Source organism: Orcinus orca, chromosome 12 (assembly GCF_937001465.1).
Source record: "Orcinus orca chromosome 12, mOrcOrc1.1, whole genome shotgun sequence".
Classification (NCBI taxonomy): Eukaryota; Metazoa; Chordata; class Mammalia; order Artiodactyla; family Delphinidae; genus Orcinus; species Orcinus orca.
The window spans coordinates 78951677-78979430 of NC_064570.1; the positions used below are offsets into that span (position 1 = coordinate 78951677).

Consider the following 27754-nt stretch of genomic DNA (forward strand, 5'->3'; position numbering starts at 1 on the left):
GCATGACCTTGAGCTCACCTGTGCTTCAGTTCAGCCACCTCGCTCGTTAACAGGGACAGGGCTGCGAATGGCAGGGCCACAGAGCTGTGTCTGTTCAAGTTAGGGTCACCTGAATGACCCGTGTGAAAGGCTGAAGTCTGACCCACAGACCACAGAGCAAGTGTGTTTCGTGAGCATTTAGATTCTAAGACAACATCACATTTCCCACCAGGACTTTGGAACCTTGGTCTTCAACGATAGGCTCCTTCTGTTCTCCCCTCCCATTCATTTTGCAAAACTCAACTGCCTGCCTTCCCAGCCGTTACTTGCAACCTGGAGTCCTGCAGGTTGGGTCTCCGTCCCTGAGAGCCAGGCTGGCCTTGGGAACCTCTGCTCAGGGTCAAGGTCTTGAGGATGTGAGGGCAGCCCCCTGCAGGCTGGGCTCCCGCTCTGCGGAAAGTGAACGGGCACCAGGCGGGTCAGGAGGGCGAGAGGCTGGTCCAGATGATGCCACGGTGCTCGGGCAAGTCTTTCCGAATTTCAGTTTCCCCATCTCTAAAAATCAATGACTGGGCAACGGCAACCTTAAAGGACTTTCCAGCTTGAAAATATGGTCCTTCTCTAACACTGAGACATGTGGTTTCCCCAAGTTCCTAAGCTTTGTTTTCTCCATAAAAACAGCATGTGAAGTACTTGCAGGAACATTAAGGTACAAGCCTTCAGGGGCCACGTAACCTTTAAACTCCACACAGATCATATTTTAAAATCTTCTCGCTAAAGCTTTTCTTATGTGAAGTGAGCCTCAGTTTTTGTGATGCAAGTAGAGCACTAAGGCCTCATCTGTCTTGAGGTCTTTCTTAGCAGCCTGATAGCACTCCCTCCTTCATCAGCTTCAGCAACAGCTAGGGAGTATAACCAGGCTGACGGGGTTTCCTCAACATCTCCAACAAGGAACCAAGTGGACCAATACTCAGGGGGAAGGACAGCCAGGACACCAAAGTGTCTATTTGCTAGCTGCTCCTTCTAAAGACCAACACCATGCCCTGGAGCAGTGCCAGCAATTAACCTGGCCCCCACTGGCCAGAGACTGAGACGGAAATTACAGAGAACATAGAAAAGCCAGAGGTTTACAAAGATAGAACAAGGGACTTCCCTGGTGGTGCAGTGGTTAAGAGTCTACCTGCCAATGCAGGGGACGCGGGTTCGTGCCCTGGTCCGGGAAGATCCCACATGCCGCGGAGCAAGTAAGCCTGTGCTCCACAACTACTGAGCCCACATGCCACAACTACTGAAGCCTGCGCACCTAGAGCCCACGCTCCACAACAAGAGAAGCCACCGCGATGAGAAGCCCCTGCTCGCCGCAACTAGAGAAACCCCACGCGCAGCAACGAAGACCCAACACAGCCAAAAATAAATAAATAACATTATATTGAAAAAAACCAAAAACAAAGATAGAACAGGCTTCCCTAGGAGGCATGTAAGTTCTCTGTCCTCAGAGGTGTTTAAGCCCAGGCTGCTCAAACCCCGGGTGGCAGGTTGAGGGCAGAATGTCTGGACCAGGTGGCTAAAAGGCCCCTTCTCAACTGTTGCATCTTGTCATTGTAATGCCTGAGAGCCTTCAGGTGATTTCCATGCAGCAACAACTCTGGGATCCACGGTCGGGCCCCTGAGTTAGTTCCCTCCCCTACTTCCTCCTTTCTAACAGGCAGGTGCCCTGCAAGAAAGCAGCAAAAATTCCCACAAAATAAACAGCTGAAATGCCAAGGTTAGATGCAGCGTTCTAACTGCAAACAATTATTAACATCTGCTCCCTGGAAGACTCGCTGTGCCTATTTAGCGGAGTCAGGAACATCTAACAACTTGGCAGCTGTACCACATAAGTGAAATTCCTCTTCCTTTTACACCACTGGTCTTGAATCCCTTGGCTGCAATCTTTCAAGGGTTTCAGCTATGATCTTTCTCACATGCTGTTGCCAACCTAAGAGTTTGTTCATTGAAATAAGAAGTCTGTCCGTTTGTTTTTTAAAAAAACCTTAAAACGAAGCCACACGAATGGCAAGATGTGACACCCTTCAGGGCGAATGAAAGAAACACAGCAGGCCGGAACCGAGGCAGGAGCCGTACTCTCTAAGAAGACAACGCCAGTTCTGGACGGCACATGCCAGTTTTGCCCAGAAGCACCAAGCGGAGAGAAGGCAGTGTTGCAACCTTACAGGTGGAGACAAGCGCAAGTCCTTGACAGGTGTTTTAAAAATGCAGACAGCCACGGTGAGGGCTGCTTTCCCCAAGCACCACTGCTCCCCAAAGCCAGACCGGGTTGCTTTAGAGGGTTGGCCACCTCTAAGAGGCAGAAGCCTCCTGCCCCAGATCTAGCTGTGGGAAACTGCAGAAGAGGCTAAGGCACGTGGCTTAGTGGTCTGATGAAAGAACAGATTTCTGCACCCAAGAAAAACATGAGTTCAGAGAGCTTTGTCTCTCCCCTCACCTGACATGCTTTCAGAGGTTGAAAAGACACACACAACCTCCGCTTTCCAAAGGACCTCTCCTTAGAGGAAAAACAGCATGGGACTGCGTGCGCACAGCATCTGGCTGAGGGTGAAAAGCGTCCCAGGCTTCCCACGGGAATGAAAGCACTCTTCCAGACACACCTGAACAGATAGAGCCTAACATCACAGCTTCTTGTCCAGAGTCTCTCAAGTGGGAACACAGATCTGCTGTTGAAGAGACGGTGACGTGACCTACACATCCACAACTGTGGCTCAAACATCTGACGGCTACATTTTTTTTTCCCTCAATAGTATGTGGATATTTCCAGGGAGCAGGTTACCAATGCCTTAACCCCATCTGCCCCCAAACTCCAGCCTGATAACAAAACACTCCCCTTGACAAAGGGGGTTCGGTGTTTGATTCCTTCAAACCCTTTCTAAACTCAGCTTCTTAGGAAAAACCTCCATAAGCCACATACTTTAGAGCCTTCTTGGCGCCTCCATATCAACAGCCTTCAGCTGTGGGCAGTGAGACGCTCTCTGAATACGTACTCAATCTGCACGACTGCAAACACAGAGAGCACCCCGACGTGCTGACCACGGTCAGATGTATGAAAATACGACCCCCTCAGAGTCTAGAGGATGCTCTCTGTACATTCAATTTTGCATATTTTAAAAGGCTGCAATCTGCTAGACATGCATCGTGAGCACTGGTGAAAGCGTGGCTGCCACGGACACACCACGTTTTATTTAGTGAGAGTGGCGTCCTTGTCCATGGAAAGCACGCTCCATGGAACCGAGAACTTTGGCCCCTCCGCCTCCCCGCTTGCGGGGGGTCTGTTCTGACTTCTCTGGGTGGCGCTCAGGTGAATCCATCCGTGAGACACTAAAACGCTCCACCAGGCCAGGCTGTCCACTGCTGCTTTTATTCTTTGAGGCTTAAGAAAGAACCCAGAATTAAAACTGAGTAAGAAGGTGATACCTTTGAACACAATATATGTCAAGATGGTCAGAAATTAGAATTCAAGTCCTTTCTTCTCTTTCCTTCCTACTCCCTGTTCACACTCTCTGCTCCCCCAACACACTGACTAGAAAATGTTGCAAAAGCTTGCTTTTGGATATAAAGCTTTATTTTCAAAGGATACTTTGGTTCTGATAGAATTAGATATAGGGATCTGAGTTTTTGAACATAAAGAAAAAATCAGGTTAATTGTTAATAGTTAAAAAAGTTGTGTTAGCAATCGTTCCCCCTGAAAGAGAGGCAAGGTGCTCACAAGAACAAGCATCAGATGGTACCGGCCTGCGTTGCTCAAAGCCGTGCTTCGTTGCCGACCCCCCAGTGCAGAAGGTCAAGGCTGGTCAGAACTTCCACCCCAGGGCTGGACTCGGGGGCAGGAACCACACGGTCCTTGGCGGCTTTCTTGTGGCTCTCAATTAAGGATTAGTACTTCTGAAAACATGAGCCCCAAACCACTACATGCATCCATCTGTCAAAGCATTTCTGGCCTAGGAGAACGGCTGAGGTCGTAACACGTAACTCTGCCCGCAGAATGAAGTGTGGATGGGAGGACCAGGGGCCGCGGCTCCCGGGAGGGGCTCTGCATGTGTGGTTCTGGACCCTCCACAATACGGCTGGGCGCATGGGACTGCCTGAAACCTCGCCTGACCTGAAACCTCCTGTTGGTGCATCAGGGTTTCCTCTACTACGTGTGCTGAGCAACAGAAACGGCAGGGGTCTCGGCGCCTGGAGCTGGGGACCAGATGTGACAAGTCTGGCACTGTAGTGACAGCTCGATCAGCCAGCAGATGCCGCCTGAGTGCCTACTGTGTGCCAGGCACAGGGCCGGCGAGGAATCCGCGTCAAAGGGACTTGCTGACAAGCGACAAAGCTGGCAGCAAAGCGGGGGTCTGTGTCCCCAGCAGATGGGTCTGCTCACGCTGGTCCGCCTCCAGCCGCAGGCTGCTGGTGCAGGGCTACACCTCGCGTGAGGCAGCGTGGGATCACAGTGACTGCCAAGATTGCTGTCACCCACATTTGCAGGAGAACTGACTTCATGCTTCGCTGATGAGGCCATACATTGTTTTCCTTTCATTCTTTTTCTGATCATGCTTTTTCTTTTTTCTTTTTTAGTCCAGTAGTTGGCTGAAAAGTCTGCATGTAAACATGCTGCATCAGGAGGATGTAATCCTCCTGACCTAAAAGATTTACCGTATTCATCAAGCTTTTTATTTACAGTAAAACTGAACAGCCTTCACGGGCTTAAATGCAGCCGACATCACTGTGCATTAAGCACTGCACTTACCCATTGAAGACGTGCTCCAGCCTCACTGGAGCCGCTTGCCGCCCCTCATTTCTGGTCCGGTTTGTGCGCTGTGGTCACTCTTCACCGGGTAGAAAAGTAAGGAGGGTCTCGTTTTCACTCACAGGTCTGTGCCTGAAGCCTTGGCTTCTGCTCACTGGGGCTTACTGAAGCCTGGCCTGCTTTGCAGTTTGTAGTGTCCTCCGTAACGTCGGACAGTGTTCATCTGAGGCTCCTGTCCACGTGCAGCTGGACCTTCTTCTGTGAGATGCTCTTCTGGACCCTCTTGCTGAAAGATGTGATGCCCATGGGCCGGAGCAGCAGCGGGGCGGGCCTTGAACCGACAGCAACCAGCCCACGGGACCCGGCAGCCCCTGGCTGCATCCCGAGCCCCTCAGCCCCGGGGCTGCCCTCCCCACACTCCCCAGCATGTTCTGATTGTGGTCTTTTATAACCAGATGTCCAGTTTTCCCAGCACCACTTACTGAAGAGACTGTCTTTTGTCCCCCCTGTGTATTCTTTTTACGTTTCATTCTGCACTTTTAGGGAAAGATGGGCTCCTAGCTGTTAGCCTAGCCCAGCTTCGCTGAAAACCTGTCAGTAGCCCAAATTAATGTTAGTATTTCACTAATTTTAATGCATTTTCACGTAATGAAACTTATTACAAAAATTTATTCTCATTACATACACCTTTTGGTGGGTGTTTGTGGTTCTTGTATCATGAACGTATTTCCTCACTACTATTCAACTTCCGACAGATGATAACATGGTATAAGTAATTATCATGCAGGGAACAGAAAACTACACAAAACTATAAGGGAAAGTAGGGGCCATGATTAGTCAAAGAAGCTTTCAGGGAAATGAATTTACCCAGGATTTACTTGATCCTCGAGCACTAGGCTAAAATTTAACAAACAGCTGTTGCATAGTTTGGCCCCATGAAATCTTTTTACTGTTTCATTTCAAAGTAGATAAAGTAGTAAGAAAAGTACCAGCAAATAAAACACTATGTGGTAAACACAAAATTAAAGGGCTATTGGGAAAGACGGATCAGCTTGTCTTTTTATCACAGAAAATAATTTATTGTGTTAACAGCATTTTCACTGCTATGACAACATCTGAACAAGCTTGAAACCCTTTAAAGATTGACCTTAATACAGCAACATTATAGGAGACAAAATTTACATTTATTTCTTTTTTTAAAATAAAGATAGCAAAAAGTGAAATTTTAATGCTACATTCCTTAATATCAATAAAAAATGTTCAACTCAAGTTTAAATACTTTTGATCTTATTCAAGTATAAAATACTGAATTCTACATTTTAAACACTATTATTTTAAGACTCAGTCATCTCTTCATACTGCCAGCGTGCTTCCAATACTTCCACAGTATCTTAAATAAATATATCTCAAAAAAAATCTTGAATTCTGAAAAATAAGCAGGAAAAACCATCAATTGATGTACTGTGCCGTTCTAATGGGGGTGAGGTGATCTTTGAATCCCCTAGTGATGAGTGAAGCTGAGCATCTTTAACTTGTTGGACACTTATATGTCTTTGGAGAAATGTCTATTCAAGTCCTTTGCCCATTTTCTAATCAGGTTGTTTTTGTTCAGTGTTAGGAGTTTCCTATGTCATAGGCATTAGGCCCTTATATGATATGATTTTCTCCACAGTTTATTCATATGGCTCCCTATTGGACATTTATGTCCAGAGGAATTGCTGGATCAAAAGGTATACGTGGGCTTCCCTGGTGGCGCAGTGGTTGAGAGTCTGCCTGCCGATGCAGGGGACACGGGTTCGTGCCCCGGTCCGGGAAGATCCCACATGCCCCGGAGCGGCTGGGCCCGTGAGCCATGGCCGCTGAGCCTGCGCATCCGGAGCCTGTGCTCCGCAACGGGAGAGGCCACAACAGTGAGAGGCCCGTGTACCGGGGAAAAAAAAAAAAAAAGGTATATGTATTTACAATTGATACATTACCACCTGATTACTCAGAAGAGGTTATACCAATTTACACCTACACCAATTCTATTGTATTCCATTATACTCTTACGACTGTACAACTTAAAGTTTTTTCTCATCTCTGAATTAATACTTCTAAGATATATATATATATATATTAAACATCTTTATTGGAGTATAATTGCTTTACAATGGTGTGTTCGTTTCTGCTTTATAACAAAGTGAATCAGTTCTAAGATATATTAACTAGAATTTAGGTAACAGATAAAGAATAAGATCTCATTTATTGTGTTAGTGACTCTTAGAGATAATGCTGATTGTAATAAACACACTAACAAAGCCTAGTTAAGGAAACCAGGTGTTTGAAAGTTCATGTGTTATTCAAATTTTACCTCTTTTAAGTAGGCTGGTACCACTTTTCAATATAGACGTTAATAATAAAACATCTTGGGTTTTCCTTGGGGTCTTTCCCATTTATTTTCCATTTCTTTTTTCAGTTTATTTGCTTTATATCTCTCAGCCATCACCACAAGATCCTCTGGGACACTCTGAAGCCATTAAACGTGTTATTAGGATTGAGGTGATTCTCATTATATAACAGCTTTTCTACAATCTTCAGAGAATCTCCACAACTGATTACGTGACATCATCCAAACAGAATGGAATGTGTCCCTCTGCATATGCAACACCGAATCTTCAAGGTATAAAAACCAGCCTAGTCTTAAAAAACCCCGTCAGTAAATACGTGGCCCTCCTGCTAGCGTGGCCTTTCAGTTGCTTCCTGGTGCCTTTGCCTGGTGTCACTTTCTCACCTCGAGGCCTGAGTGTGTCCTCTGCTTCCTCTGTTCTCTGCAACCTCCACCCCACTGGGCTCTTCCTCAGCAGGGTTCAGTGACGCTCACCATTAGATCAGGTTCCCCACTTATATATTATAGTGCTCATCTTTGCCATGCTACAGCCCTCATAACACGCTTAATTGCTTGTTTAATATCTGTATTTCCTGACAGGCAGTAAAGCCCCAGTACTTGGAATAAACGAAATTTGAACCTTAGAAAACAGAGCTGCATATTCTCACCTGATTTGCTCTTTCCAGAATATTAATTAATTCACCAGCAATCTTCCAATCATTTCTAGTGATGAGGGTAACACATACCCCAGTCCTCCTTCAAGGGGGAAAAAAGTCAGTTTAATTTGATTTGTAATTTATATTCATGATTCAGCTAGCAAAATAGAACAAAAACAGCAGCAGCAAAACCTCAACTCTTTCACAAGCCCAACTACGTATGAGACGTTACGATTTAGCCATTCAGGGACTTCTCTGGTGGCGCAGTGGTTAAGAATCCACCTGCCAATGCAGGGGACACAGGTTCGAGCCCTGGTCCGGGAAGATCCCACATGCCGCGGAGCAACGAAGCCCATGCGCCACAACTACTAAGCCTGTGCTCTGGAGCCTGCGAGCCACAGCTACTGAGACCGCATGCCACAGCTACTGAGCCTGCGCGCCTAGAGCCTGTGCTCCGCAACAAGAGAAGCCACCGCAATGAGAAGCCCGCGCACCACAACGAAGAGTAGCCCCTGCTCGCCACAACTAGAGAAAGCCTGCACGCAGCAACGAAGACCCAACACAGCCAAAAAATTAATTAATTAAAAGATTTAGCCATTCATATAAGGAAGATGTGGTACATATACACAATGGAATACTACTCAGCCATAAAAAAGAACAAAATAATGCTGTTTGTAGCAACATGGATGCCACCAGAGATTATCATACTAAGTGAAGTAAGCCAGACAGAGAAAGACAAATATCATATGATACCATTTATATGTGGAATCTAAAATATGACACAAGGGACTTCCCTGGCGGTCCAGTGGTTAAGACTTTGCCTTCCAATACAGGGGGTGAGGGTTCCATCCCTGGTTGGGGAGCTAAGATCCCACATGCCTCATGGCCAAAAAACCAAAACAGAAGCAATACTGTAACAAATTCAATAAAGACTTTAAAAATGGTCCACATCAAAAAAAAAATCTAAAAAATAAAAAGTAAATAAAATATGACACAAATGAACCTATCTATGGAACAGAAACAGAATCACGGACATAGAGAACAGGCCTGTGGTTGCCAACGGGGAAGGGGTTGGGGAAGGGATGGAGTAGGAAGTTGGGGTGAGCAGATGTAAACTTTTATATATAGAATGGAAAGACAACAAGGTCCTCCTGTATAGCACAAGGAACTATATTCAATACCCTTTGAAAAACCATAATGGGAAAGAATATTAAAAAAATAGAATGTATACATATATGTATATATATATATATATATATATATAACTGAATCACTTTGCTGTACAGCAGTAATTAACACAACACTGTAAATCAACTATACTTCGATTAAAAAAAGAGATTTAGCCATTCAAACAGCAATTTGGAACCTAATCTGCAGTTGTTTAAACAGCATGTTATGGGGATTTTATGATAGTGCTCTCAGAGGGGAAAAAGGTCCTTTTTGTGAGAATGGGGAGCCAGGCTGGATGGACCGACTTACCCTGCTCTCCCGGTGCGCCCTACTCTGTGCACATATTCTTCGATGTTCCGGGGAAAATCGTAATTATAGACGTGTGTGACATCATGGACATCGAGACCACGAGATGCTAAATCGGTAGCAATCAGTATTCGCACTTCCCCTAAAGAGTAAAGCCAAAAGAATACAGACACATGCTGGTACAAATCAACCCAAGACATATCTGTCCCCTAATATCTGATCAGGTGAACTATCCTTGCTTTTAATATTAAAACTCTTTTAAGGACAGTGAAGACGGGAAAGGGTTACTTAGCCTTTTTTAACTGCTGGCAAGTTACAACACAATAGATTCCAAAATTCAAAGGGTCCATGAACCATGGCAGAGATATATGCCTCTCAAGTAAATTAAGATAACACCCTCACTGCAAATTACTGCCTTGATATCCAGGTTTTAAACATTAGCTTGAGATAGTTCTGAGAATCTGATGAATATTTAGAACAAGTATAGTTCTGGGATCTGCAAGCTGAGGGCAGATCTTAGACATGGGTTCCATGAAAAGGTGCCAACACTCAAGCAAGTCCAGGCACTGGACACTTTTTTTTTTTTTTTTTTTTTTGCGGTACGCAGGCCTCTCACTGCTGTGGCCTCTCCCGTTGCGGAGCACAGGCTCCAGACGCGCAGGCTCAGCGGCCATGGCTCACGGGCCCAGCCGCTCAGCGGCATGTGGGATCTTCCCGGACCGGGGCACGAACCCGTGTCCCCTGCATCGGCAGGCGGGCTCTCAACCACTGTGCCACCAGGGAAGCCCCAGGCACTAGACACTTTTAAACTGCAATACTAATTGTATAACTGTACCTGTTCTAAAGTTTTTTAATGCTCTCTCTCGATCACTCTGTTCTCTGTTGCCATGCAGAGACTCTACTGATATATGCCGGATACTCAGGTCACTTGCTAAATGATCAGCCCTGAAGCAAAAGATAAAGTCAGGGGTCTAAGTGCTTATTCTCATACCACCATCAATTCATTACTGTTACTTCCACTGGCAAGAGTCTGAAGTAATGTGCGTATTGTAAGACATACACACACCCCCATATGAAATGCGTATACACATAGAAACAATGCCAAAACAAACCATGACTGATGATTTGAATGTAAAAAAAAACATACTCACACAGCTTTCCGGCTAACAAATATTATGACTTTGTCTTTGGGAGACAGGCTCTCGATGAAAGTTTGGATATGCGATTGTTTCTCGTCTTCTGTGGTGACAATTATATTTTGTTTCACGGTACTTACAGCCTAAAGGACTCAGAGATCATAGTTCATCAATATTAATGGGCAAACCCCATATATTGGCTCGAAATCCATCTTATTTCTATCATTGGTTAAATGTTCTAATAAACTGCTAGCCGGAAAAATGGCAGGTCCTTGCAAAATCACCGGTTCCTACCCAAGGATTTATGGCTCAGTCTTTCACTTTTTACCAGTGAGTCACCTATGCTAAGCTGGGAACTCTTGAATACGTGGTAGTGTGTTGAAAGCAGCTGGTTACTATTGTTGAAAAAGGAATAACCACAGTTTGAGGCCAAGCTTACAAAACTATCGCCATGAATTTGGATATAGCCTTTGCAATAAAGATGTTCAGCTGATGACACAAAGAGTTTCCGTTCAATAAGTATTTTGACAACACAAAATTTCAAAGTATCGCTGGTACCATTTTATTGACCCAGAGATGAAATAGATTCTGAAGCATTTATCCTGTCTTTTGTGAAATCTCATGAAATGAGCCTAGGGCAATGACCCATTATTAATTACCAGTGATTTAAGTAAAACGTCTATTTTCATTAATGATTAGTTGAAAGGCCAATCTCAATTATGAAGTGAAAGGCCAGAGAGCTTTCAATGGCAAAACATTTCCATAATTAATAAGATATAAATAGTAATTAAAAACAAGCTTACAACTAGATCCAAAGTACCAACATACACAATCATGGGCTCTTTCAAATAAGATTGTGCGAGTCTACGGACAGCACATGGCCACGTTGCACTGGAGATAAAACGTAATACACAAACATTAAACATTTATTATAAAGCAAACATTACTAAATTTCCCTAAGAATGCTATGAACAAAATTACTCATGAAAGACAAACTTAGTACTTTTTAATGAGGCCAATTTCACAGAAAACATTTGCTTCACAATGAATTGCTCAACGAAGCTACTAGATTAAACCTTTAAATAAGTTTAATAGGTTTGTAAGCAAAAGGTGAAGAAGAGCTATACCTTTCTAATCTATGAAAAGGTACAATGAATTCAGGTGTTAGTTTTCTCTCGGCCTTTATAAATAAGGCAAAAAACCCCAGTATTTTTCATGCATTGTTAGCAGGCAAAACCAAATGCTCATGCCAAATAAAAACATTTTAACTGTACCGATGATTGGATATGTAAATTCAGTTGTTTCTTCAACCATATATTATGAAAGTAGCCACCTTCTGTACTTTCACACTAATTACAAAGATGGTAAGTTTAGTAAGAAAACAAAATGAATAAATCTAGTCTACTTCCCCAATCACATACTCTTCCGCTGCCTCAGCTTTATCTTTGCCAAAAAGTATTCTGGACAGGTGATTACTTTTTCCAATCTGAGACCCCCCCCCGTGAAACAGTATCCCCTGCATTTTTTTATAGAAATCTTATTCTTTTTCAAACATTTATTTATTTACTTAGGCTGTGTCAGGTCTTAGTTGCAGCACGTGGGATCTTCGTTGCGGCATGTGGGATCTAGTTCTCTGACTAGGGATCGAACCCGGGCCCCCTGCATTGGGAATGTGGAGTCTTAACTGCTATACCACCAGGGAAGTCCCTAGAAATCTTATTTTTAATTCAGGAAACCCAATAGTCATTGCTAAACTGTTACACTGAGTTGCTATACTAAGTGATGACATATCTTTCACCAAAGGATCTCAAAATACTTTTAAGAAAGGCTCTAAAATCAAATGGATTTGGTTCCACTGATTTCTACTTTGCAGACTAGCAAATTAAACATATACCTACCTTGTCATAACTGTCTGCCTGTCTGGGCGTACATCTAATAAAATCTTCATTATCTGGGGTTCAAATCCCATATCCAGCATCTTGTCAGCTTCATCTAATACCTGCATTAAAAATGATTAGATTAGGGGAATTCCCTGGTGGTCCAGTGGTTAGGACTCCACGCTTTCACTGCTGAGGGCCCAGGTTCCATCCCTGGTCAGGGAACTAAGATCCCGCGAGCCGTGCAGTACGGCCAAAAAAAAAAAAAGATGGCTAGATTAGGTATGGAAGGTAGCTAATATATATGCTCTGCCTTTATGAATACTAAGGTAATTTTTTCACTTCCTCCATTACCTAAGCTATCTGTAGTTGCAACACAGACCGAGTTAAGTTTGCCAACTAACAGTTTCTTAATCTATTTAATGAAAAAAAAAATTTAAGTGTCTAAAATATTCATGTGGAATTCTTTTGTACTTACCTACATTTTCTAATATTTATATAATACTAACATGGAATGATCTTAAAATCTGTATTTTAACAAACTAGAGGGAATGAGAAACATTCCTAGGATTTAAAACCATTATGAAATGGAGAGCCATTCTAAAGGGTTTGATAAAGAGTTCACTTTTTCCTCCCAGGACCCTGAACCCCTGCTCCACGATTACCAGGTAAGTTACGCTCTTCAGGTGCACAAAGTTATTCATTTGTAGATCGTGGAGTCTTCCGGGAGTGGCAATAATGATATCGACACCTTTCGCTAAGTCTTTTATTTGTCCATCTCTATCGCCACCACCATATATACAAACACTTAAAAAAAAAATACGGAGGTTCATGTTCACGTGGGGACTATCCCATCACAATTCAAAATCCCAACCAACCTAAGCATTTGGGGTATAAAATAAAAAGCACATCAATCAGAAGTCTCGGGTAGTACAGTATTGGCCCCTTTCTGAGAACCATCCACACCCACCAATCCACAGGGACGTGTCCTGCGAGAGCCACATTCGCATCCTTGTTATCTGACCCCACCACCCAGGTTACAGTCGATGTGGATCAGGGGTAAGTAAGCCTGACCCACGCTGAGCCAATCAGCTTCTCAGGATGTGTGAAAATAATGGGGAGGATGTCGACAGCTACAAATGGTTAGAAGGCTGATGCAGGAATGGTCAAAGAAAAGACTCACCTTTTAAGACCTTTATATGAATATTTACGGCACTCGGCTTCCACTTGCAGAGCTAGTTCTCGAGTCGGGGTGAGGATTAACATGCCCGGCCCATTCCTGGCTCTTTGGAGAGAAAACGCGTTAGTAAAGTACCCATCTCAGATACACAGGACCTTCATTCAGTGCCTGCAATGAGGGAATTGCCTGGCGGTCCACTGATTAGGACTCCGAGCTTTCATCTGCTGAGGGCCTGGGTTCAATCCCTGGTCAGGGAACTAAGATCCCATAAGCCTCGAGGTACGGCCAAAAAAAAAAAAAAAAAAAGGCAGCAATGAGTGTCAAAGCCACAAACAAGCACCACACATAAAAAGTGGAGAAATAAAGAAAAACAGCCTAACAAAAAAATCCTAGGGTCCAGACACCAGCCTTTTCATTAAACAGGGCCAGAGCTTTCCTGTGTCAGATATTCTCACAGAATTGTACTGGACACGGTGATTTAAACAATTTGTTTCCAGTGTTTCACTGTTAAGACTTTTGGTGGATACTACCTATTGCTTCCTAAAAATGTTCTGTCCATTTATAGCTTACCAGGACAACACAAGTGCATTCGCCCGAGACTAGGCGTTACCTTTCAACCAAGGCAATCGAAGAAACTTTCATTGCATTTTTGGAATCCATATCTGTTAAACCCCTAAAGGGAACCCAGATGTAATCATTCTTACAGAGGTTGTGAGTCAATATGAATAAATCCAGGCACTAAGTACGTCAATGTCTTCCCCGTTCCAGTCTGAGCTACTCCTATAAGATCTACTCCTTGTAGAATGATTGGCCATGCCTGTGACTGAAACAGAACGAGAAATATTAAAATAAAAAGTGCATTTCTCTCTGTCAAGAATTCCTTCCTCCTCTCCCAGCCCCAAACTTCTCAGCATTTTGAGTGCTAGGCAGTGGTGGAGGTGCTGGGGCGGGGGACACTTATAAGAGACAGCTGCTCCCTGGTGTTATAACTTCTAACGACCAGAAATTGAGGGGAGAAAGTCGATGAAATGTTAGAATTAAAGAAAGCATACCTGAATTGGTGTGGGCCTTTGAAAACCTGCCTTTTGAAGGTTTCTCATAACTTCAGGATAACAGTGAAATGCATCCTCAAAATTACCAATAGGGTTGGGAAGAGGACGTTTCTCACCACCTTTCAAGTCATCACACATTATATTATAATTTTCCCTCCTTTAAGGAAAAACAGAACAAGGATTAGTGGCTTTGGTCACTTTACTCCCCAAGCAAGAAATTTTTTCCAACATTAGTTCAGGTCATATCTAGAAATTCAACTGCAACTGATTAAAATTAGACTGCTGGTTAAGTTACAGTAAAATGTAATAAGAAACAGAAGCAAGCTCATTTTTTTTTACCAGAATAGTTCCAGAGAAGGAAAAAAATTACACTGTATGCATGAATGGGCCAATGAAAATTTCATGGAAAGGTTAAGAATAGAGCCTGAAAATTATAGGCTTCATGAATCAAAGTCAGATTTGGCAAATGCCTGAGGGCCTATAATGTTTCACACACATTTCCTTAATTAATCCTCAACAATACTTTGAAGTGGGAATTATTCTCATTCGACAGGTGATCGTTAGTCACTTGTCCATGCTCAGGGCCCTACCCCAATCCTAGAATAACTGCTCTGTCGGCTATACCATACTACCTGAGTTTTATAACAGATGTTAATAGAAAAAATGTTGCCATTATGACCTATAATTCCAGATAATAAGGACCAAAGAGTAAGAAATTTTTCTAATATTCAGATATCAGATCAATTTCTCATGATTTTCAACACTTGTAGAAATAATTCTCAAAAACGGCTAATACAGCAGGCACCAACCACGTGTCTCTTTTTAAAATTTCAAATTCAGTTCCTCAATTATATTAGCTACATTAAGTGTTTAATAGCCACATATGTATAGTAACTACTCTAGACACAAATATAGCCCATTTCCCTCTTCACCAAAAGTTTTATTGGACAGCAATGCTCTAATGTATATGATATAGGGGGCAACCAAGTTTTCTTTTGAATAAGAAGCTACAGTTTTAAATGCAATCATTTCAGATCTTTTCCTAATGGGTTAATTTACCAGCAAAACTCTACAAATACTCAATAAAAAGTAGTAAAACTATTCACCTCCAATTGTCTGCTTGGTCTTGTGACATTGAACTTGTTGTTTCTGACTCCACGTAAAAGTTTTTCTTAATTGGAGGTAAACCTGGGACAAAACCAAAATTTTAACTTGGGTGATTAATGAGCACTTACATTTCATTGACATTTATTCAAAGCAACAGAAATCAAACTAAAATATGTATCAGGTTCACCTTGCACAGATAATAGTTCTAGACAGCTGTCCCACACTTTGCCAGCCAAGCTTCTGCCAGCCTCTAAGAGATCTCCATTTTTGCCTTGTCTTTCAATTACATTTTTCACCCAAGAAAGAGATCTTTAATAATTAAATATGAAATAAAAGAAACCATGCTTCACAAGACACACAGCCATCACAAGTGACGAATCTTCTCTCATAGTAAGCTAACTTTCTTTTCTTTGAGGGTCCATCCCATTACTGTTTAGGAATAAAATATTTATCCTTATTCTATCCTCTACTTTGAAGCTACTTTGTTTTCTTTTCTTTTCTTTTTTTTTTTTTTTTTTGAGGTACGCGGGCCTCTCACCGCTGTGGCCTCTCCCGTTGCGGAGCACAGGCTCCGGACGCGCAGGCTCAGCGGCCATGGCTCACGGGCCCAGCCGCTCCGCGGCATGTGGGATCCTCTCGGACCGGGGCACGAACCCGTGTCCCCTGCATTGGCAGGTGGACTCTCAAACACTGCGCCACCAGGGAAGCCCTGTTTTCTTTTTTAAATGCTTATCATACTTCCACCAAACTTAAATCCTTTTTCTGTTCCCCACCTCCACCCAAATCTCCCAACACGTGTTGTTGAGATGGCATGGGATAGGCTGACCACCAGAGTGGAATGAACCCTTGTTAGTATTTGTCACATGGTAGTGTTCACTGTTTAACTTTAAATAAATGATGTTGTCTCACTGCCTCATTCTGATCAAATTAATGCCTGAATTTACTCTGAAATTCAGTGAATAATGTAGAACATTATACTCCATATATAATTCCAAGTGAAAATTAAAAAAACCCATTTCTTCAAGAACTGTATGGTCTTATTAAATGTTTTTCCCTTTTTATTTTGCCCTTCTTGGCCAGGACACTCCAAGATCAATTTTTGCTCAGTCATAGCAAAATGTTAACTCCTGGTTGGCATGTTTACTCACTGTACCATCAATTTCCCTTTGCTGTACCATCAATTTCCCTTTTGGCCCAATTTTCTATTTTTATTAAATTTGTGCAGCGAGTTACCTCAAATAAGACAAGGTATAAGTAAGTTTTAACTTTCCATTTGTAACGTAAACTGCAACACAGACATAGAAATATCATGTCCTAGAGACTAATTGCAGCATTTCAAATTCTACTGTCATTTTGCATATAGATTTCGTTACTAAGAGCAACACATTTTTTATAGAGGCTAAAACCTCAATTACTAGGAACAACAATACCACATATAAGTGTTGGGATCCAGCACTAACCTGCCCACTTTTTTTTGCTCCATTTCAAAATATTTTCTCGGCACTTATCCCAATCAACCAATTTCTGATTTCCTGAAACATCTTTCCTTGCATCTTTTCCATCCGAAGGTTGGACAACAGCAACATCTGTTAAAAATATTCCAAATTAGTTTCCAAAAAAATCCTACCAGTATAAAATCCAAAACAATTTTATTATTTTCTGTTTTAATAATCCAACAATAATAATCCTTGAAACATTAAATTTAGGAATTTAGTACAACAGTGCCATGACAGTTCTGGTCATGGTTTGCCAGTTATTTACTTCAGATTTCGGAAATGCAAAAAAAAATTACTGGAGCAGCTAAAAAGCATGAGAGACTAGTGTCTGATAATAAATAACACATCACTTATCATTACAATAATTCTGTGTGGCAGATGTTACCCCAGGTAAACAGAAGAAACAGTGTCTTAGAGGCTTTTTAGAGGTTCTTTCCCAAGAAACACTAAGAGGAAATGCTGCCATCTGAACCCAAGACTCTTCTCCTTGTTGCTTCTGGAAATAGTTCAATAATGGCTTTTTCTCTAGTCCAAGTAGATCTGAGATTTTTTAAAATATCAAATAATTAGGCAGTTTTCAAAATCAGTCACATTCCAGGGAAGGGACCATAGACAGGAGGCCAGGACTAATGCTTGCTGTACCATCAATAGTGAAGTGTATTAAAAGGTTATTTTGTTTTTACTCAAAAGTAAAACTGCTAGGCTTAACAGCAGATATTAAGTGTCTCAGTTTGAGGAAAAGTATCCTGGATTTCATAGAAAAAAATTCTGTAACAGACTAGATTTAATGATGGCAAGCCAAACCTTTGTTATCAGGAAAAGCAGTTATAATATGGCTTATAACACTGAATAAAACATTTAAAATTTTACAGGGCTTTAGTGGGCAAAAATTACTTACCAACTTTGGGTTCCGTTTTGTAGTCTTCTTGTTCTTGAACAAGATTATCTATCACTGTTTTCGCTTTGCTCTGCATTGCCTTGGTGCCAAAAATTCTTACTTCCGCTTCAGGGTACCCTTTTATTATCTAGATACAAGGGGGGAAATAGGTGAGATAAGTCCCTTCACCTTCCCCCCCGCCCCCTCCCCCGCCCTCAACCTCAAATAGAATAAAAGTGTAAAGGAAATACAGGACTGCTATCAATCAGCATCTAAGATATAATGAATGGACTACAGCTTAGGTGAGTTCTTAAAAAGAAGTATGAAGCGCTTTGGCAACTTACCTAAGTTACAACAGTATGTTAATAATTGAAGAGAAATTAGAGTTAGGAATGAACCACAGTTCATCCTCTTTAAGGATTTAAGAACCCGAATAATTTACCTGTATTTTGGTGTATGTTGAGCTCTGGATCTCTTTTATTTTTGACCCACCACGCCCTGTTTTTAAAAATAAAGGAATTAAAAAAAAATTGAAATCAATTATGAGGAACCTACTACCGACTTTGCTCAAAGCCTTCTCTAGTTCTTCCCAAATCATCTAAACAAAGGCTCCTAGGGTTCAGTAATCACTTTCAGTTTGGAAAAAGGGAAGCAGGCGCTTTCTATTCCAAATTGTGGTGGGTGGTAGGAGGTTCCTTTCCCAGAGGTAGATACTAAGGATTCACCACCAGACCAAGGAGAGACTAATTGGATCCAAAGTGTTGGCAAGGATGTGAAGAAACTGGAACCCTTACACACAACTCAACCAAAAAAGTCCAATTAAAAAATGGCCAAAGGTCTTGAATAGACCTTTCTTCGAAGACATATTTATGACCAACAGGTGTATATGAAAAGATGATGAAATCATCAGAGATATGCAAGTCAAAACCACAATGAGATATCACCTGTTAGAATGGCTCTCATCAAAAAGACAAGGGATATGGGGCTTCCCTAGTGGTGCAGTGGTTAAGAATCCGCCTGCCAATGCAGAGAACACGGGTTCGAGCCCTGGTCCGGGAAGATCCCACATGCCGCGGAGCAACTAAGCCCGCGCACCACAACTACTGAGCCTGCGCTCTAGAGCCCGCACACGACAATGAGAAGCCCACGCACTGCAACAAAGAGTAATACCCACTCACCACAATTAGAGAAAGCCCGGGCACAGCAACGAAGACCCAATACAGCCAAAAATAAAAACAAATAAATAAATAAATTTATTAAAAAAAAAGGCAAGGGATAACAAGTTGGCGAGGATGTGGAGAAAAGGAACCCTTATGCACTGTGAGTGGGAATGTAAATTGGTGCAGTCACTATGGAAACAGTATGCAGCGTCCTTTAAAAACTAAAAATAGAACTACCATGTGATCCAGCAATCCCACTTCTGGGAACTTATACACAAGAATTGAAACTAGGATCTCAGAAAGATATCTGCATTCCCATATCATTATTCACAATAGCTAAGAGGTGGAAATCACCTAAATATCTGTCAACAGATGACTGGATGAAAAAAATGTGGCATATGCATACAGTGCAAGTTTTCAGCCTTAAAAGGAAATCCTGCCATTTGTGACAACACATATAAACCCTGAGGACATTACACTGAGATAAGCCAATCACAAAAAACTGCAGATTCCACTTCTATGAGGTGTCTGTTGGCTGCCAGGGATGGGGGAATGGGGAAATGAGTTGTTGAGAGGTAGATTCAGTCGTGCAATATGAAAACCTTCTTCAGATCTACCACACAACGTTGTTCTTAGGGTCAACAACCCTGTAAATGTATGTTGTTTACCACAATTTTAAAAGGGGGGCAAACCTTACTTCCAATCATTTCCAAAATGATTTTCAAAAACGAATTTGTAAGACTCACGCTATACTAAGAAAAAGAACACTTTTTTCGGCAGATTAATCATATTCAAGTAACAGAAACTAAGTGCAAGGTATGGTTAATGTTCCGAGCAGCCCTTTAATACCCTACGCCTTCTTATCTTGGGTTAATGGCTCTCCCCGGTGCTCAAACGGACCGACTCCTTTGTTGTTCATTTTGGGGTAAGCTGCCAAAGCTCTAACCTTTCATCCCAAAGATTTCTTAAGTCTAAGAGCTCGCTCTCCCAAAACATCGTCTCTGTAAACTATACAGAGATGCATTAAACACCATCACTCTAGCACCAAAGCGTATCAGAAAGGTCCGGTGGGGACCCGAGCCGCCCCAGTGGCCGCTGATTGGAGGCGAGGCGGGCGGGGCGGGGATGCCACAGGCCCCGCCCCGCCTCGCCCACCCCGTCCCGCCCGCGCAGGCTCTCCGCTCTCACCGATCACCGCGCCCACCCAGTCGTTCTTCAGGCTGAAGGAGAGCGGCGGCTCCTGGAAACCAGCGCCCACGGGCTGCTGGACGCCGGAGTGGCCCCTCCAGCCGCCACCTCCGTCGGCCTTCTGGCCTCCGCGACCGCCTTGGCTCGGCTCCTTCTCCGGGCTCCTTTCCGGAGCCCGAAGCAGCGCCGCGCCCCGCCGAGAAGCAACGACCCAGGAGGAGGCGTTGGCGCCGGCTTCCGGCCGAGACATGGCTCCACGAACAGGATCCGGCACCTCCGACGTCTTCCGGCAGGCCCTGCACACACGAGACGCCGTCGAAGGCTGGTCCACGAGGGCGGCCACGCAGCCGCTGCTCAAGGCGCCCGCGCGCCGACGCCCCGCCCAGGCCGCTGCCCATTGGCGGACGCGGCGCTGTGAGAGGGGCTGGTCCAATGGGCTGCCTCCATCCTGCACTCCCTGCATCCTGCCCGCGCGCTTGAGTGAGTCCTTGCGCGGGCCTTGTCCTTCTCTGCTGTGGGCTGTCCGGGCCTCTCTGTGCTTTCCGGCTACACACCCGCTCCTGGGACCCGCATCTCAGGGGCGCAGAAAGCGCAGTCACGTTTAACAGCCGGACCCGATACAGTCGTTAAAAATTTGAAACAAAAGGTTGACGGTAGCATTCACCATTGCTGTGTTAGAACACTTTGATATAGTTAAGCATATGTTAGGTTTTAAAATGGTGGTTGTCATAATTGGAAAAGATACATGTACCCCAACATTCATAGCAGCACTATTGTAATAGCCAAGACATGGAAGCAACCTAGGTGTTCATCCACAGATGAATGGATAAAGAAGATGTGATATGTATACACAATGGAATACTACTAAGACATAAAAAAAGAATGAAATAATGCCATTTGCAGCAACATGATTTGACCTAGAGATTATCATACTAAGTGAAGTAAGCCAGACAAAGATAAATATCATACGATATTGCTTATATGTGGAATCTAAAAAAAAAAGATACCAATGAACTTATTTCCAAAACAAAATAGGCTCACAGACATAGGAAAGAAACTTATAGTTACGAAAGGGGAAGCAGAGGGAGGAATAAATTAGGAGTTTGGGATTAAACTATATACACTACCATTTGTAAAATAGATAACAACAAAATACTGTATAGCACAGGGAACTATACTCAACACTTGACCCAAATGCTTGCTGTAATTCAAGGGCTAATGAAATAAATTGAATAAATGCCCGAAGCACTCCCATTTTTGCAGGCTGGCTCTGTGGCTGGACATATTATTCCAAGGATGCAATCCAGATGGGAGTGCCCCTACTTTGATTAGGATCTTCAAATTCTCTGAAGAGATCTCTGTTTGATCATGTGTTAATCAAACATAGTACACATCTATTATAATGCTGGGTACTGTGGTCTGTGCCCAGTATTGAAAAAAAAAAAAAAGTACTACTCACATTCCATCCTGGGTTGAATGGGTTAACATGAAATTAACTATAACTCTTAATGCAATAAACCCTGGACTTAATCGGATTACAATGTTATTGCAGCACCCAGGAAACACATAAAAAGATTAATGTTTTATGTATTTAGTTTCCTTTCTCTAATCCTTACTCTGAAGTGGGTTGTATTAATGATCTTTAAAAAGAAGTTTTGATGGATTAGACTTGCTAATATTTTGTTGAGGGCATTTGCATCTGTGTTCATGAGAAATAGCTCTGTGCCTTTCGGGCAATGTCTTTGTCTGGTCTTGGTATTAGGGCCATGCTGGCCTCACAGAATGAGTTAGGAAGTTTTCCCTCTTCTTCTGTTTTCTGGAAGATTTTGTACAAAGTTAGTATAATTTCTTTCTTAACTGTGTGTTAGAATTCATCAGTGAACACATCTGGACCTGGTGCTTTCTGTTTCACAAGCTATTAATTATTGATTTAATTTATTTAATAAATGTAGACCTATTCAATTTGTCTTTTCTTTTTTTTTGAATTTTTGAACTTTATTTTATTTATTTTTTATACAGCAGGTTCTCATTAGTCATCCATTTTATCCATATTAGTGTATACATGTCAATCCCAATCTCCCAGTTTATCCCACCACCACCCCCACCCCGCCACTTACCCCTCTTGGTGTCCATACGTTTGTTCTCTACATCTGTGTCTCTATTTCTGCCCTGCAAACCGGTTCATCTGTACCATTTTTCTAGGTTCCTCATATATGCATTAATATACAATATTTGTTTTTCTCTTTCTGACTTACTTCACTCTGTATGACAGTCTCTAGATCCATCCACGTCTCTACAGATGACCCAATTTTGTTCCTTTTTATGGCTGAGTAATATTCCACTGTATATATGTACCACAACTATTTTATCCATTCGTCTGTCGATGGGCATTTAGGTTGTTTCCATGACCTGGCTACTGTACATAGTGCTGTAATGAACATTAGGGTGCATGTGTTTTTTGAATTATGGTTTTATCTGGGTATATACCCAGTAGTGGGATTGCTGGGTCATATGGTAGTTCTATTTTTAGTTTTTTAAGAAACCTCCATACTGTTCTCCATAGTGACTGTATCAATTTACATTCCCACCAACAGTGCAGGAGGATTCCCTTTTCTCTACACCCTCTCCAACATTTGTTGTTTGTAGATTTTCTGATGATGCCCATTCTAACTGGTGTGAGGTGATACCTCATTGTAGTTTTGATTTGCATTTCTCTAATAATTAGTGATGTTGAGCAGCTTTTCATGTGCTTCTTGGCCATCTGTATGTCTTCTTTGGAGAAACGTCTATTTAGGTCTTCTGCACATTTTTTGATTGGGTTGTTTGTTTTTTAATATTGAGCTGCATGAGCTGTTTGTATATTTTGGAAATTAATCATTTGTCTGTTGATTCGTTTGCAAGTATTTTCTCCCATTCTGAGGGTTGTCTTTTCATCTTGTTTAGAGTTTCCTTTGCTTTGCAAAAGCTGTCAAGTTTCATTAGGTCCCATTGTTTATTTATTTTATTATTATTTTTTAATAAAGTTATTTTATTTTATTTATTTTATTTTTGGCTGCGTTGGGTCTTCGTTGCTGCATGTGGGCTTTTCTCTGGTTGCAGTGAGCGGGGGCTACTCTTCGTTGTGGTGTGCAGGCTTCTCATTGTGGTGGCTTCTCTTGTTGGGAGCACTAGCTCTAGGCATGCAGGCTTCAGTAGTTGTGGCACACAGGCTCAGTAGTTGTGGTGCACAGGCTTAGTTGTTCTGCAGCATGTGGAATCTTCCCGGACCAGGGCTCAAACCCATGTCTCCTGCATTGGGAGGCAGATTCTTAACCACTGCGCCACCAGGGAAGCCCTTATTTTTGTTTTTATTTCCATTACTCTAGGAGGTGAGTCAAAAAAGATCTTGCTGTGATTTATGTCAAAGAGTGTTCTTCCTATGTTTTCCTCTAAGAGTTTTATAGTGTCCAGACTTGCATTTAGGTCTCTAATCCATTTTGAGTGTATTTTTGTGTATGGTGTTAGGGAGTGCTCTAATTTCATTCTTTTACATGTAGCTGTCCAGTTTCCCCAGCAGCACTTACTGAAGAAGTTGTCTTTTCTCCATTGTATATCCTTGCCTCCTTTGTCATAGATTAGTTGACCATAGGTGTGTGGGTTTATCTCTGGGCGTTCTACCCTGTTCCATTGATCTATATTTCTGTTTTTGTGCCAGTACCATACTGTCTTGATTGCTGTAGCTCTGTAGTATAGTCTGAACTCAGGAAGTCTGATTCCTCCAGCTCCATTGTTTTCCCTCAAGATTGCTCTGGCTATTTGGGGTCTTTTGTGTCTCCATAGACATTTTAAGATTTTTTTGTTCTAGTTCTGTAAAAAATGCCACTGGTAATTTGATAGGGATTGCATTGAATCTGTAGATTGCTTTGGGTAGTAGAGTCATCAGTCAATCAATACTGATTCTTCCAATCCAAGAACATGGTATATCTCTCCATCTGTTTGTGTCATCTTTGATTTCTTTCATCAATGTCTTATAGTTTTCTGCATACAGGTCTTCTGTCTCCCTAGGTAGGTTTATTCCTAGGTATTTTATTCTTTTTGTTGCCATCATGAATGGGATTGTTTCCTTAATTTCTCTTTCTGATCTTTCGTTGTTAGTGTATGGGAATGCAAGAGATTTCTGTGCATTAATTTTGCATCCTGCAACTTTGCCAAATTCATTGTTTAGCTCTAGTAGTTTTCTGGTAGCATCTTTGGGATTCTCTATTTATAGTATCATGTTATCTGCAAACAGTGACAGTTTTACTTCTTCTTTTCCAATTTATATTCCTTTTACCTCTTTTTCCTCTCTGATTGCCGTGGCTAGGACTTCCAAAACTATGTTGAATAATAGTGGCGAGAGTGGACATTCTTGTCTTGTTCCTGATCTTAGAGGAAATGCTTACAGTTTTTCACCATTGAGAATGATGTTTGCTGTGGGTTTGTCGTATATGGCCTTTATTATGTTGAGGTAAGTTCCCTTTATGCCCACTTTCTGGAGAGTTTTTATCATAAATCGGTGTTGAATTTTGTCAAAAGCTTTTTCTGCATCTATTGAGATGATCATATGGTTTTTCTTCTTCAATTTGTTAATATGGTGTATCACATTGATTGATTTGCGTATATTGAAGAATCCTTGCATCCCTGGGATAAATCCCACTTTATCATGGTGTATGATCCTTTTAATGTGTTGCTGGATTCTGTTTGCTAGTATTTTGGTGAGGATTTTTGCATCTATATTCATGAGTGATATTGGTCTGTAATTTTCTTTTTTTGTAGTATCTTTGTCTGGTTTTGGTATCAGGGTGATTGTGGCCTCATAGCATGAGTTTGGGAGTGTTCCTTCCTCTGCAGTTTTTTGGAAGAGTTTGAGAAGGATGGGTGTTAGCTCTTCTCTAAATGTTTGATAGAATTCACCTGTGAAGCCATCTGGTCCTAGACTTTAGTTTGTTGGAAGATTTTTAATCACAGTTTCAAGTTCATTACTTGTGATTGGTCTGTTCATATTTTCTGTTTCTTCCTGGTTCAGTCTTGGAAGGTTATACCTTTCTAAGAATTTGTCCATTTCTTCCAGGTTGTCCATTTTATTGGCATAGAGTTTCTTGTAGCAGTCTCTTAGGATGCTTTGTATTTCTGCGGTGTCCATTGTAACTTCTCCTCATTTCTCCTCTTTCATTTCTAATTTTATTGATTTGAGTCCTCTCCCTCTTTTTCTTGATGAGTCTGGCTAAAAGTTTAACAATTTTGTTTATCTTCTGAAAGAACCAGCTTTTACTTTTATTGATCTTTGCTATTTTTTTGGTTTCTATTTCATTTATTTCTGCTCTGATCTTTATGATTTCTTTCCTTCTGCTAACTTTGGGTTATGTTTGTTCTTCATTCTCTAGTTCCTTTAGGTGTAAGGTTAGATTGTTTATTTGAGATTTTTCTTATTTCTTGAGGTAGGTTTGTATTGCTATAATCTTCCCTCTTAGAAGTGCTTTTGCTGTGTCCCATAGGTTTAGGATCATCGTGTTTTCGTTGTAATTTGTCTCTAGGTATTTTTTGATTTCCTCTTTGATTTCTTTGGTGATCTCTTGGTTATTCAGTAATGTATTGTTTAGCCTCCATGTGTTTGTGTCTTTTTACATTTTTTCCCTGTAATTGATTTCTAATCTCATAGTGTTGTGGTCAGAAAAGGTGCTTGTTATGATTTTTTTTTAATTTACTGAGGCTTGATTTGTGACCCAAGATGTGATCTATCCTGGAGAATGTTCCATGCGCACTTGAGAAGAAACTGTAATCTGCTGTTTTTGGATGGAATGTCCTAAAAATATCAGTTAAATCTATCTGGTCTGTTGTGTTATTTAAAGCTTCTGTTTCCTCATTAATTTTCTGTTTGGATGATCTGTCCATTGGTGTAAGTGAGGTGTTAAAGTCCCCCACTATTATTGTGTTACTGTCAGTTTCCTCTTTTATAGCTGTTAGCAGTTGCCTTATGTATTGAGTTGCTCCTCTGTTGGCTGCATATATATTTATAATTGTTATACCTTCTTCTTGGATTGATCCCTTGATCATTATGTAGTGTCCTTCTTTGTCTCTTGTAACATTCTTTATTTTAAAGTCTATTTTATCTGATATGAGTATTGCTACTCCAGCTTTCTTTTGATTTCCACTTGCATCGAATATCTATTTCCATCCCCTTACTTTCAGTCTGTATGTGTCCCTAGGTCTGAAGTGGGTCTCTTGTAGACAGCATATATATGGGTCTTGTTTTTGAATCCATTCAGCAAGCCTGTGTCTTTTGGTTGGAGCATCTACTCCATTCACGTTTAAAGTAATTATCAAGATGTATGTTCCTGTTACCATTTTCTTAATTGTTTTGGGTTTGTTTTTGTAGGTCCTTTTCTTCTCTTGTGTTTCTCACTTAGAGATGTTCCTTTAGCATTTGTTGTAGAGCTGGTTTGGTGGTGCTGAATTCTCTTAGATTTTGCTTGTCTGTAAAGCTTTTGATTTCTCCGTCGAATCTGAATGAGATCCTTGCTGGGTAGAGTAATCTTGGGTGTAGGTACTTCCCTTTCATCACTTTAAACATATCATGCCACTCCCTTCTGGCTTGTAGAGTTTCTGCTGAGAAATCAGCTGTTAACCTTATGGGAGTTCCGTTGTAAGTTATTTGTCGTTTTTCCCTTGTTGCTTTTAATAATTTTTCCTTGTCTTTAACTTTTGTCAGTTTGATTACTATGTGTCTCTGTGTGTTTCTCCTTGGGTTTATCCTGCCTGGGACTCTCTGTGCATCCTGGACTTGGGTAGCTATTTCCTTTCCCCTGTTAGGGAAGTTTTCAACTATAATCTCTTCAAATATTTTTCTCGGGTCATTTCCCTCTCTCTTCTCCTTCTAGGACCCCTATAATGCAAAATGGTGTTGCGTTTAATGTTGTCCCAGAGGTCTCTTAGGCTGTCTTCGTTTCCTTTCATTCTTTTTTCTTTATTCTGTTCTGCGGCAGTGAATTCCACCATTCTGTCTTCCAGGTCACTTATCCATTTTTCTGCCTCAGTTATTCTGCTATTGATTCCTTCTAGTGTATTTTTCATTTCAGTTATTGTATTGTTCATCTCTGTTTGTTTGTTCTTTAATTCTCCTAGGTCTTTGTTAAACATTTCTTGCATCTTCTTGATCTTTGCCTCCTTTCTTTTTCCGAGGTCCTGGATCATCTTCACTCTCATTATTCTGAATTTTTTTCCTGGAAGATTGCCTAGCTCCACTTTATTTAGTTGTTTTTCTGGGGTTTTATCTTGTTCCTTCATCTGGTACAAATTCCTCTGCCTTTTCATTTTGTCTATCTTTCTGTGAATGTGGTTTTCCTTCCACAGGCTGCAGAATTGTAGTTCTTCTTGCTTCTGCTGTCTGCCCTCTGTCTA

The 27754-nt window shown here is 41.8% G+C and overlaps 1 protein-coding gene across 3 annotated transcripts; it reads right to left on the reverse strand.

The window, feature by feature from the left end:
• Nucleotides 1-5820: 5820 nt before the first annotated feature.
• DDX43 (DEAD-box helicase 43) lies at nucleotides 5821-20812 on the reverse strand. 3 transcript variants are annotated; one of them, XM_004270137.3, is made up of 17 exons: nucleotides 20339-20812; nucleotides 18433-18488; nucleotides 18012-18138; nucleotides 17078-17203; nucleotides 15617-15698; nucleotides 14511-14667; nucleotides 14163-14281; nucleotides 13462-13563; nucleotides 12944-13085; nucleotides 12300-12400; nucleotides 11205-11292; nucleotides 10417-10544; nucleotides 10101-10210; nucleotides 9269-9407; nucleotides 7802-7889; nucleotides 7119-7274; nucleotides 5821-6193 (listed from the first exon to the last, which is right to left on the reverse strand). In XM_004270137.3, exons 1-16 carry the CDS (start codon nucleotides 20799-20801, stop codon nucleotides 7158-7160), a joined length of 2145 nt encoding a protein of 714 aa, XP_004270185.2. In that variant the 5' UTR covers nucleotides 20802-20812; the 3' UTR covers nucleotides 5821-6193; nucleotides 7119-7157. The 3 variants fall into 3 exon arrangements, with proteins under 3 accessions (XP_004270185.2, XP_033284521.1, XP_033284522.1); XM_033428630.2 differs by lacking the exons at nucleotides 7119-7274; nucleotides 7802-7889; XM_033428631.2 differs by lacking the exons at nucleotides 5821-6193; nucleotides 9269-9407 and having other exon boundaries at nucleotides 7139-7274.
• Nucleotides 20813-27754: the final 6942 nt, after the last annotated feature.

Bases quoted from the DNA above. Each gene is read 5' to 3' on its own strand.
- DDX43 (XM_004270137.3), bottom strand. From the start codon at position 20,801: ATGCAGGGAGTGCAGGATGGAGGCAGCCCATTGGACCAGCCCCTCTCA. The intron at 14,668-15,616 runs GTGAATAGTTTT...TTTTCCTTAAAG, and splicing joins GACCAAGCAGACAATTGGAG to GAGGGAAAATTATAATATAA. The intron at 14,282-14,510 runs GTATGCTTTCTT...GTTCTGTTTCAG, and splicing joins AAAGGCCCACACCAATTCAG to TCACAGGCATGGCCAATCAT.